The sequence below is a fragment of the Centropristis striata genome, chromosome 3, assembly GCF_030273125.1.
Source record: "Centropristis striata isolate RG_2023a ecotype Rhode Island chromosome 3, C.striata_1.0, whole genome shotgun sequence".
In the NCBI taxonomy this organism is placed as follows: Eukaryota; Metazoa; Chordata; class Actinopteri; order Perciformes; family Serranidae; genus Centropristis; species Centropristis striata.
In genome coordinates, this window is record NC_081519.1 from 43,260,106 (window position 1) to 43,272,522 (window position 12,417).

The 12,417-nt window shown below is 39.0% G+C and overlaps 1 protein-coding gene across 1 annotated transcript in view; it reads right to left on the reverse strand.

The window, feature by feature from the left end:
* Nucleotides 1-9,641: 9,641 nt before the first annotated feature.
* Nucleotides 9,642-12,417, reverse strand: part of LOC131969161 (butyrophilin-like protein 1) — a 32,168-nt gene continuing 29,392 nt past the window's right edge. The window contains exons 5-6 of the mRNA XM_059330337.1: nt 9,963-10,091; nt 9,642-9,818 (exon numbers count right to left, since the gene is read on the reverse strand). Of these exons, the coding sequence (XP_059186320.1) occupies nt 9,739-9,818; nt 9,963-10,091 (209 nt within the window). The 3' untranslated portion in view covers nt 9,642-9,738. The remainder of the gene's footprint in view (nt 9,819-9,962; nt 10,092-12,417) is intronic.

A 12,417-nucleotide genomic window follows, 5' to 3' on the forward strand; every position in this document is an offset into this window, starting at 1 on the left:
CACATTCAGGTTGTTAACTGGTTTTGAAATTGCGGCGCTGAATTTAAGCAGGACGTCTAATTACGAAATGAAGCACACCTGCACACTGAAGAATGATCCATTTGTGCGTTACACCAGTGAAAGGAAGGACTCTGGCCTCGTCTCTGGAGGACCCGACTCTGAAGGAAGGATCCTACCAAGGAAGGATCCTACCTAGGAAGGATCCTTGACTTTGGGATACAGCCATAATGTTTACATGCAGAAGCTCTCCTGAATGGAGTTTTAGGAGCTCAACAGCATGTATTTAAGTGTTGGAACCTCTTTAAGAGTCATAAATTGGCCACTTGGTTTTCAGTTTTGGCCTGGAGTGTGATTTTGATCTGCAGTGTGAGACAAACAGCCGTGACCTCCCGAATCGTCGTCCCACACAGGAGGCAGCAGTCTGCTCCACACATGCTGCTTCATCTGCTGCTCTCTGGACTCAACTCAAGTCCTTCATCATCCATTACTGAAGTAGAATTTATTTGACTCATAAGTTGGTCACTGTGATTTAAAAAGGACAATGCTCACCTGCACAATGCATGATTCGTACTGTAAATATCGCCACCAGATTTCAGATTTTCCTTAATTGTCATTGCACAGTAAATGCAAGTACTAGGACAATGAAATTAGCCATCAACCCGTCCAAACGTATACTTTAAACACACATATAATACGACAGAGGTGGACAGGACAGGGAGACAGAGATGAAAGAGAAGAAATGCAGCACAATGTGAAGGAAAGGAGGAAAAAACAATGAAAAAAATCCACAAAACTAACTTGTGATTGCTGTTTAGTCTCTACTAAGAAATTCTCTTCAGGCTCAATAAGCAAACAATCAAAAAGACACCAGTGAGTGTGCAATCAGTCCAGAAAAATGTAGTTTATGTTTATCCATTTATTTATTTATTTATTTAAACAGGCATTTATATAATGATTAAAATTTCACAAATCTTTGGAATTCATTCCATTTGTGAGGATCTCCTTCTTTAAAACCACTTTTTCTTGCAATATAAAGTTAAATGTCTGGTGATCTGACGATATAATTCGTTGTTGATGTGATTTAGAGACACCAAGCAGCAGAAAAAATGACATATAATGCCTTTAAGGTGGACGTTGAGTCATGCATATTTGAGTCATGCATATATGCAATATCACCATAATCAGGTGAAGCTGAACAATGTTCTTCTGAGTTGAAGAAGAAAAACAATCAAACTAATGCTTGAGAGCAAAAACTGAGAACCAAGTGGCCAATTTAACTCCTAATACATCTGTATGAACACAGACTCAAGCCACAATGACACAAAGTTGGTAAATACTCCAACAGCAGGTTCATTAAAACTAAATTCACATTAATGACTTATTACATGAACTCTGGGTAACGAGGTCTTCCATCTTTAAAAGGTTCAAACGGTTTCTTCTCTCTGTCATTTTGGCTGCCAAGGTGTGAACATGCAACATTAGCCGTGTTTCCTTTAGGGTAAAGAGTTTCCACCAGGAAAGTCTCAGGCCACGCCCTCTCTAATATCTGCTCACTCTGCGTGTCTCCACTACAAAAAGGCCCCCAGAGGGATTTTGATCGTCTCATAATTGCTTAGCGATAGTTTCAACCGTGATTCGTGATCACATATGCGACGGATTAAACACGGGAGACGCAACTGTGGCCGCCGTCACTAACTGTGCACAACAACAACAGCTGATCATAAACAAACCAGCATGGCTAATTCTGCACAGCGTCTCCGCTGATCGTAGTGATGGTGAATTAACCAGCATCACTAACTGTGCACAGAGAGTTCGGTGCTTGTTGTAAACAAACAGAGATCGCTAAGTGAACACCTCCTGCAGCAGCAGCACATACACACTGTACTGCTACAGAGCTAACTGTTAGCCTATTAGCAATTTGCAGATTGGACGCTAAGGGGTTAACATCCCCTCCGGCTCTGCAGCTGGGAGAGACTGCTGCAGGAGGACTGTGCCGACTCGCTAAGAAGAGTAAGAACGAGTCTCCAAAAGTCTCCAATAACACCAGAAAAAGTCGCTGGATTTGTTTCCAGTCGCTTTTTCGAAAAATAGTCGCTAAGGGGGTCTGAAAAGTCGCTTAATATAGCAACAAAGTCACTAAGTTTGCTTCACCGGCTTTAACAAATGGCGCGTGTTGTTGTGGTGTCGAGTACTACAACACATCCTGCTTAGCGTTCTATCCAATCAGCAACCAGGATTTTTTCAGGGGAGAAAAATGGCCCTGATATCCGGCCTTCATATTCAAATTAGGGGCGTTTCAGTGAGTGAGACCCGCCTCATTCTGGGTATTGACTGTAGTGGAAACAGCCTTATTTGCTTGTTTTCCTTTTCTCTGTTTTTGTCTTTCCCACTAATATTTCTGAAATTTCAAACAGCTTCTTTAAGGTTACTTCACCATCTGTTCAAGCAGTAAAACACGACCAAGCAACAGACAACAACAGATTCTGTGTCTGGTTAATACAGATTCACATCCAGCCGTCCTGTAAAATCTGCTGTTGTTTTCTTCTTCCTCCGCCTCTGTACCTCGATAACCTGAGCCAGCTGTCGCCATGCAGCTCACACACACACACACACACACACACACACACCACACACACACACACACACACACACACACACACACACACACTACTGTGCCCTTGCACCATGACAGATCACATTTCAGGGTTTAGAGAAGCCAGGTGGAGGACGCCTCATGGATTCTCCCCGGAGACACGGATATGACAAAAACATGCACAAGGCTGCCGGACTCACACTCAGAAAAAAAACAACAACACTGCTGCGGCCGTACATGAACACACACCACACACACATTTCTGTTAAGTCTCTACACTGTAAAAAAAACAATAACAAAAAAACGGCAGCTGTGGGTGTCACAAGTTTACTGAAATAAATACGGTGCAACTTTTTCTAATATTACGGTAAAAAGATATTAGCGCTGTTGATTTCACATTTAAGATTGCCATTTTATTCCATATTTTACCACACAAAAAAAAAAAAATTCCATCAAAAGAAACGCTGCTCTGCCATATAATTGACAAGAAAATACTTTATAAATTCTGCATAAATTAAAGATTTTACCATTAAATATTACAGTATATTTTTGTTAGAGATATGGTGTTCAGTACATTTAACAGTGAGAAAAAGTATTTTTACAAAAAATAAATGCCCAAATGATGGCTTGTATATATATTACAGTATAGTTTTGCTACAAACTCGGTGCCAGTGTATTTTACAGTGGAGTAATGTTTTTTGTTTTGTTTTTTAAATGTAAAAAATACTGTTTTGGCTGATATATACATTTACAGTGTTTCATTGTTACTGAAACTGAATTAACCCATTTATCATTTTACGGTCTTTTATTGTCATAGTTTTCAATCAGTGTTTCTGCTTCATATAAACTCTAATAACCAACATGAAATATGTTCACCAAATACACAAAGTCCAGCTTTGGCAGCAAAAGACAGAATGTGTCACAGTTCCTAACCTGACATATAATACTGTGGTCTTCCTGTCAACTTATCTGTGATCCAGAAGATGAAGGACAGATCCTCTCCCATCTCTTGATGGTGAGCTTGTTTTTGAGTATGTTGGGTTGGATATTATAACTGACAAACATCTGCTAGAGCAGCTAGCTCGGCTTTAGACTCTCCGTCTTGGTATTTCTAAGCAAATAACAGCTTCCCTCTCTTGGTTTGTCTATTAAGAATAAATGCAATGATGTAACTACTCCAACAAAACAAGTACTTCCTCTCTTATTTCTGTGTGTGTGTGTGTGTGTGTGTGTGTGTGTGTGTGTGTGTGTGTGTGGTGTGTGTGTGTGTTAACTTCCTCCAGGCGGTAGTTTACTACATGGAGAGTTTAAAAGAACTGATGTTCAGATCCAACGAAGCTTCTGTCTGGCTCTTAAACGCCTCAGGGTGAGCAACACACACTACAAACTCTCAGCGAACACAAGAAATACAGTTTTACCGTGTGTGTGTGTGTGTGTGTGTGTGTGTGTGTGTGTGTGTGTGTGTGTGGCAACAGAGAGTGTGTACCACAGATCAGATTTGAGGAGATGAACTAATGAAGATCTATGTAGCGCTGCCAGAGAAAACATCCTCTCTCTTTTGGAACAAACATGACTTATTTTTCATTTAGTAGCTCATTCATTTGTATTTCATTCCCAAATGTCATGTTTTTTAACATTTAAAACTTCTATGGAGGTTTACGAATTAAGCTTTAAATGTCTGTCATCATATTTTCATCGTGGCTTTAGTTATTTATCCACAGCTGAGCAGAAATAAGAGTTTAAACTGAATGAATAGACACACCAAAAAACTGCAACGCTTTTGATTCAGAATTTTAAATGTCAACATTGATATGGCCTCCAGTCCAAACTATTTGTTACAGACCTATTGCATTTTCTTTCACCATGTTTTTATTGTACTTTCTATCTGTCATTCTGCAGGTAATAAGGCTCACCTGGCCTTGTAGAGGATGGACCAGCTGAACACTGATATGAAGCGTCTCAATGACCGTGGCTGTCAGGGAAGCAGACTAAATATAACCGGAGGATTCCTCTGAGTTGGATAAAGTTGATGAGCCCGCACTGAAAGGGAACTCCAGGATGAGGAATTGTACTTTCTGATTTTTGTTTGAAGAAATCTGTGGTGGCCAGGCGGCAACCTCCTGGTCTGAGCATGGAGGCAAACCAGGAAGTGCCTTAAGCTGCATTCTACTGTAAATTCCAGCAGGGGGCGCTAAGTTTGGCTGCAAAAACATTTCTGCCCATTCATTTCGATTCAAAATGAGAAAACTTCTGACTTGATTTATTACCTCAGAAAATTTTTTCAGGACAACACTATGGTCTCAATCACTAGTAAAAAATCTTCTTCAAGACAATCTGATGTTAATAGTTCTAATAATGGCCCCATTTAGGAGAAAATAGAAGATAAAGAATCGTATGATTTGGGGCGGGGCTACCTTTGATTGACAGGTCACTGACAAGGCGAGCCGTCACCAGGAGAGAAGCAGAGCAATGTGTATCCACGGCAACGTGTCAATAAAGTTAAATATAACGTTACATAGGTATAAAAAAAGGAGGTTTAGCGATTTGGTCTCATAACTTTGAGCCTTTGACTGTATTTTGACTTAATGACGTATTATCTGAAGGTTTTGTTCATTAAATGTCTTGTTCAGCGTTTGGTTGGACTAACAGACACTCCAAGGAGTCGCTGCTCAGTTTTCTGAGGTCAGTAACAACATTCAAACTAGCATCAGTTAATGCTCCAGTTAATGCTAACATGAATTAGCAGCAGCTTCTCTCAGTCAGGTTGAGGTGTAGAGAGGCTGTAGTCAGTGATCAGATCCCTCTCCTCCTCCTCCACTCCACATATGCTCTGATCCTTATATCAGAAACAAGATGGAGACTAAGAGTGGAACGCAGAACTCGATGCTTCAAACGGGCCACAAACCAACTGGTGACATCACGGTGACTACGTCCATTATTTATATATAGTCTGTGGTTGTGGTAAATACCAAAGGGCCGCATGCAAAGAAAGATCTAAAGACGGTGACTCTAACTTTCTCTGGAGGTTCGCTCCGCTCACTGATTCTCCAAAGCTCCAAAATGCCTCATCCCAGATCAATGACTTCACTGGGAAAGATATTTTATTTATATAAAAATATGTAGTTTTGTTTTTGTGAATATTAAACCCTCAGACCAAATAAATCCCTAATAACAGCTGTGAACAGTGTGTTTCCTGCCTGCAGGCTTCATGAGAGGAACAACCCACAAACAGTCTACAAATCAACCTGTGGCAGGTTCATTTTCTCTACTAAGTTCTACCTCCTTTCCTTGTTTTCATTAGTGTTTGAAGGCTTAGTCAAAGGAATATAAAATGGCTGCTGAAATGTTTCCACAAACAGAATCTGTGTGACATTCAGGGACACCAGAGGATTATAGTACAACTCTGGGAGGCAGCCAAACACCATTTAAGAGGCGTTTTTTTTTCTGCTCTCCTAAATCTGCCTTGAAGGGTGAAAATTAACTGAATGTGTGAGTGAGTTTGGTGCTTTGCAGATGATGTGAGAGCAGCTGAGGACTGATCAAAGTGTGTTGTTATTTAATATACATAATGTGCATCAATTTGCATTGATTCAGCCTGAAGATGGTGACAATCCTGAGAAAATACACTTTTTTAGCTATGAGTCCTGAATGTACAACCAGTCTTTCTATTGATTAGTAATGAATATTAACACCTTATAATAAGGATACAACAAATAAATGCTTAACTGATGCATGCCTCAAAATATGATTAAATGCATTATGTGTAAACATTAGATGAATTCCTGTGACTCAACATTAAAAAGTTTATTTTGGTTTGGTTACCATCTAATGGATCATGAATTAACTCTTACTTTAATTAATGAATGTATTCATTTATATGACACTAAATGAGCTGGAATTCAGTCACTCAATCTGCAGCTTATGCTTATTAGTTTAATAAAAGATTATTAATAAAAATATCTATTCATATTGCACTGCAAAAAAGGTGTGTCTAAAAAACAGATAAAACAGTAAATCTGAGGGAAATGATCTTGCTGCATGCTTAAAATAAGAAATTAACTCTTAAAACAAGATATATATCTTGTATAGTCAAGTATTTATATGCATATAATATATATTATTATATCATATCATATATATATATATATTTATACATGTTTACATATTATATATTAGGTTATGTATGCCCTGCCATTACTATTATTACTATATACTGTGATATACTATAATTATTATACTGGCCTTATTATTACTATTATTATATATTATATTATATACTGTACTACTACTATCTACTATCTATCTATCTATCTATCTCTCTATCTATCTATCTATCTATCTATCTATCTATCTATCTATCTATCTATCTATCTGATGAGGAGTAGGATTCATGATACATTCTGCGTTAATCCTGACTTAAATAATCATGCATTACCAATTATCATTAAGTGTTACTGAATGCCCTTTCCTTTTCATCATTGATATTTGATAATCAAATAATCAACAGTGTCTCAGTTTGTATCACCACAGGCAGGTGCTGCCCTCTGCTGGATGTTTAGGTTAACTGACCTGAGGATGCTTTCACTGCACCTATTATAGATCTGACTGAGGTTAATCTGACCTGGGACTTCTGACTGGAACGTTTAAGGAATGTTTACGAGGTCAACAGAAAGGCATCCAGACATTAGTCAGCAATTTTGTGTGCAAGGCAGAGAAAGTTGTGAAGTTAAATGTGATTTTTCTTCAGCATTTAAAGCTCAATGAAGGTCAACTCTGCATCATGTTTAGGAAGGTTTTTGGAAAAAGAAATGTGTCCGGGGATCAAAATCCTCAAAATACCTGTCTTGTGAAGAAGCTGAGGCTAAAATTTTTATTTTCAAAAATAAGTTGTGTTTTTCCTCTACTGTAAAAAGGCGTCTTGTCGCTGCAACATTTTTATCTGTGTTGGATTACGGAGATCAATGTCTTAGAATGATTGATTGTGTTTATCTGCTGCCTTCAGACATTTGCACCTTAATTACTGTGAGAAATGCTGGATCTTATTCTCTTCATTCACAAGATCAATTGTTGCTTTCTGTCCCTTTATGCTCGTACAGAGTTGGGTAAAAAGCATTTCTTTTTTCTTTAAGGTCTGTGTCTTATGTAAATATGTAACTGTATTTTGTGTTTCCTGTGGTCTATGTCTAGTACCATCAGGTTGAATGCACTTATTGTAAGTCGCTTTGGACAAAAGCGTCTGCTAAATGACATGTAATGTAATGTAATGTGTTTGCTGCCTCTTGGCCAGGGCTCCCTGGAAAAAGAGGTTCTTAATCTCAATGGGATATTTCCTGGTTAAATAAAGGTTAAATAAATAAAAAAGAGATGCAATATCATGTAGAACAGCAAGGAACAACACTGTCTTTTTTGTTTTTTCAGATAATAAGATGCAGACAAGCTTGTGAAACGAAACCTTGAAAATGTTCAGAACATAAACAAGAACCAGAGCTCAGCTTTTAAACTGTTTGTGAAAATGTCCAGCCTGGTTTGTTTTAGACTCCTCCTGAAAGACCAGATGATGAAAATCAATGGGAATACACATTTTAACATTCCTATTTGGTGTCCATGATAAATCTGACTTTACGTTATATAGATAGATAAAAAGAAGACGTTTAGCGGTTTGGTCTCATTACTTTGACCCTTTCACTGTATTTTCACTTAATGACTGGTTGTGTTCATTAAATGTCTTGTTCAGTGTTTGGTTGGACTAACAGACACTCCAAGGAGTCGCTGCTCAGTTTTCTGAGGTCAGTAACAACATTTTGTTTTTGTGCCAAAACTAACATCCCAGTTAATGCTCCAGTTAATGCTAACTTAGTAGCTTAGCAGCGACTTCTCTCAGTCGGAAGAACATTTGACATTTCCCGTCTCAGTTAGATAAAATACAAAAAATAAAACAGTATACGCGTCGGTGAAGAAGAAGAAGCCGAGCTGACTCAGTTGTTGCGGTTGTCATGGCGACTGTTGAATCGGCTGCGGCGGTTAGCTCTCCTGCTAGCTCCATTTAAGCTAACATTGTTTCGTACCTTTTCCTCCTCCAGCGGTGGTTTAATTTAAATATCTTACTATTGATAGTTTCATTGAAACATTAAGTATTTAATGAAGTAGCTGCGGGTTTTCCTTCTTTCACAGAAAAGTCTGAATATTTCAGAAACTCAACTAGCTTGATAGCAAACGTTTTCAAACAAACTGCCAAAGCCTAGCCCCGCCCACACTAATATCCAACACTTCTGATTGGACAGAATTTAGAATTTATTTAGAGTGACATCTGGAGACAACAAATCATATTAATAACCGTTAAAAAACTACAAATATATAAAAATAACAATCCCCTTATCTGATTGGCTACCATAAGTTTCCAGTCAGGGGTTGAGTGGATTTGGTCGCACTTTTTCATCAATTTGTAGTTTTAACTAAAACTAAAACTACTAAAACAAAATATTAAATCATAAGTAAGTCAGCATTGGAAAAGAAGGCTACTTATTCACAGGGCTGTGTAGTAACATTTCATTATTATTATTACTGACTTATTATTAATAATAATACGACAGTTATACTCACCATATGCGTTTCAAAGTAATCTGACCCAACCCTGTTTATTCATATACTTAACTGCAGTAAAAGTACTAATATTTACCTCTGAGATTTCATGGAGTAAAGTTACTAAAAAATGGAAATCAGTCAAAAGATACAGTTTGATGTTTTTCATTTTTTATTTAAAGGTTTTTATATAAATTATGAAATCACATGGAATATGCAGGAGCATCATCAGTGAACAACATAAACAAACATCACAGTAAACAGAAACAGCAAACATTCCAGTGTCCAGTTTACCTGAGAAGCTGTTAGCATTAGCTTTAGCCTGGTGTACCTAATAAAGTGGACACTGAGCAGAAATAAATGAATACCTGACAATCCAACAGAATCACAGAATAAATGGTACGATGATGTAAATAAAGTGCAAAGTAAGGAGCGTTTCCCTCCACGACTGTTGTGTGAATGTGTGGAGATAAAGGGCAGATGGAGGCGATTCTCCAGTCGCTGCAGAAGAAGACGAGCTGCTTCAAAGAGCTGCGGTCAAAGCTGAAACCATGGAAAGATGTTGTTCACAGCTCACGTGGAGTTTCTGGATCCTGCAGCTTCTCTGACTGACTGCAGTCGTCCAGCGGTCGTCTCTTCTTGTCGTCTGCAGGAAGAAAACAAGATGAGAAGAAGACGACAAGATCACAGCTGACCTGATCCCACAAAACAGAAAACACACTGAGGAGAAAACACCAGAAACACACAGAAGATGATTCATAGGATCAGACTAAACATTAGTTACACTCACCTTTATTACAGTTTAGTGAAAGGCAACCCTTGGACACAAGTACGGTGAGAAGAACACCAGCAACAACTAAAATAGAGCTGACAACTGAAGAAAGAACAACTAAACCAACGATCCATCCCGTGTTTGAGTCTGGAAGAGGAGAGAAAGTTTCAGAGTCTCAGAATGAAACTGTGAATCATCAACAGCAGGTTGAACATCAGTCGACACAAAGAACAACTGAAGGAGTTCATGCTGCTGAAACCACAAGATTCATTTACTATCAACTTACTACCTCCTACATTCCTTTCTTCACCTCCTCTCCTTGACTCCTTTCCTCACCTCCTCTCCACGTTTCCTTTCCTCGACTTTTCTCCTTGTTTCCTTTCCTCTCCTCCTCTCCTCAATTCCTTTCCTCTTCTCCTTGATACCTTTACTCCACTCCTTGATTCCTTTCATCTCATCCTCTCTTCGATTCCTTTACCTGTCTCCTCTCCTTGATTCCTTTCCTCGCCTCTTCTCCTTGATTCCTTTCCTCGCCTCTTCTCCTTGATTCCTTTCCTCTCCTCGATACCTTTCCTCCTCTCCTCATTTCCTTTCCTCTCCTCCTCTCCTCAATTCCTTTCCTCCTCTCCTCGATTACTTCCCTCTCCTCCTCTCCTCTGGTCTTAGTCCCGCCCTAAGGAGATAGGAGCTGAAGGAGGCGAGGAGGAGATGAGGAGAGAGGAGTCGAGGAGAGAGGAGATGAAGGAGGCGAGGAGATAGGAGGTGAAGGAGGCGAGGAGGAGACGAGGAGATAGGAGGTAAGGAGGCGAGGAGGAGACGAGGAGATAGGAGGGGAAGGAGGCGAGGAGGAGACAAGGAGATAGGAGGTGAAGGAGGCGAGGAGGAGACGAGGAGATAGGAGGTGAAGGAGGCGAGGAGGAGACGAGGAGAGAGGAGGTGAAGGAGGCGAAGGAGGCGAGGAGGAGACGAGGAGAGAGGAGGTAAGGAGGCGAGGAGGAGTCGAGGAGAGAGGAGTCGAGGCAGCAGCGTTGAACTAAATGAGACTTTGTTTCCTCTCAGACGTTATTTTAACCTTTGAACTCTGCAGCAGAAACAGTTAAATCTCTCGTTGGTGTTTATGATTATTGTGATGTCGTTTATTTGAGTTTCTTTTAATTCTTCATATCAATAAAATCTGAACAACTGAAGCTAACAGGTGATTTAAGTTAATAAACCATATTTCTCATGGATTTAAAGAGGAACAAGTCAAAAACGCTTCATCACTGACTTGTTAAATTAATCACTATTTTAACTAGATTGTTATCAACAAATCCACATTTTCAGAGCTGACTGTTGTTATAAAACTAAACATTTCCTCTTTATCTGAATGTAAATACTAAAGAGCTGTTGAACATAGAAACACTGGGAGCTTTACAGGATATTTCACCTTTTATTTCTGTATTTTGATCTTTTTTTAGACTAATTTCAGTGGTCCTGCTGTGTTTGTGACTCCCGTTGTATAATAAAGTGTTGAACTTGATAAGTGTCTCCTGGAGGATGGAGGAGACTCACTAATCTAAACCAGTTCAGATGAAAGCAGCAGTGGATGAATGTGACAGGAATCACATCAACTTGTAAAGTAGAAACTAGAAGTTAAAAGGTGAAGCTGCAGCGTGTTCAGCTGCTTCAGCTGGAATGAAGCCACACTCTGCTGCTCTTGTCAAGCTCAAAGTCTTTTCTGATGTGAAAAAGGCTCCAGAAAGACATTTTAGTGACTTTACAAAGTGTGTGAGAGGAGATGAGGCTGCTGCTGGTTCACACAGCTCCACAATGATCCAGATTCATCAAACACAATCAGCTGCAGCTTCACTAATACACAGAAACAAAGAGAAGCAGCATTTCTCTCTTTACCTCAACACTTTGACTCTTTAACCTGCAGAGTTTATACATGTGGAGCCTCCACACATTTGTTAGAATAATTTGAATATTATACTTGTTGAAAATGAAATGTTACTGTCTTCTTCTCTTTTTCCTCTTTGTGAATTTTCTCCCAACAGTCATCACAGGTCACTATGCATGCGTAATTCACTAAATCTTGATAATGTCTATCTCTATGCATTTATATTAATCAGGTAATATGATTTGATACATTGATTGTGTTTGTGTGTTAATATTGATGTAGAAAACTATGATTACTTTAATTACATATATTCCATTTGCTTAAACTGATTAAGATTCTATAAATCACAAAGAATGACATCCAGATATATTGATACACAGTTTTTGCTGTGTGTGTATGTGCATTTGTGAGTGTGTGTGTGTGTGTGTGTGTGTGTGTATGTGTGTCTGGAGAGGGGAGACCACAGAAGGCCGAATGAAAATCCCGTGTGAGAATGTCTGTAAGTCATAACAAGGAAAAAATGTTTGTGCTAACAAGTTTGTTAGTAGATCAGGGCAAGGCCTGGTTTCGGCAGCAAGCAACCAGGTGGCATGA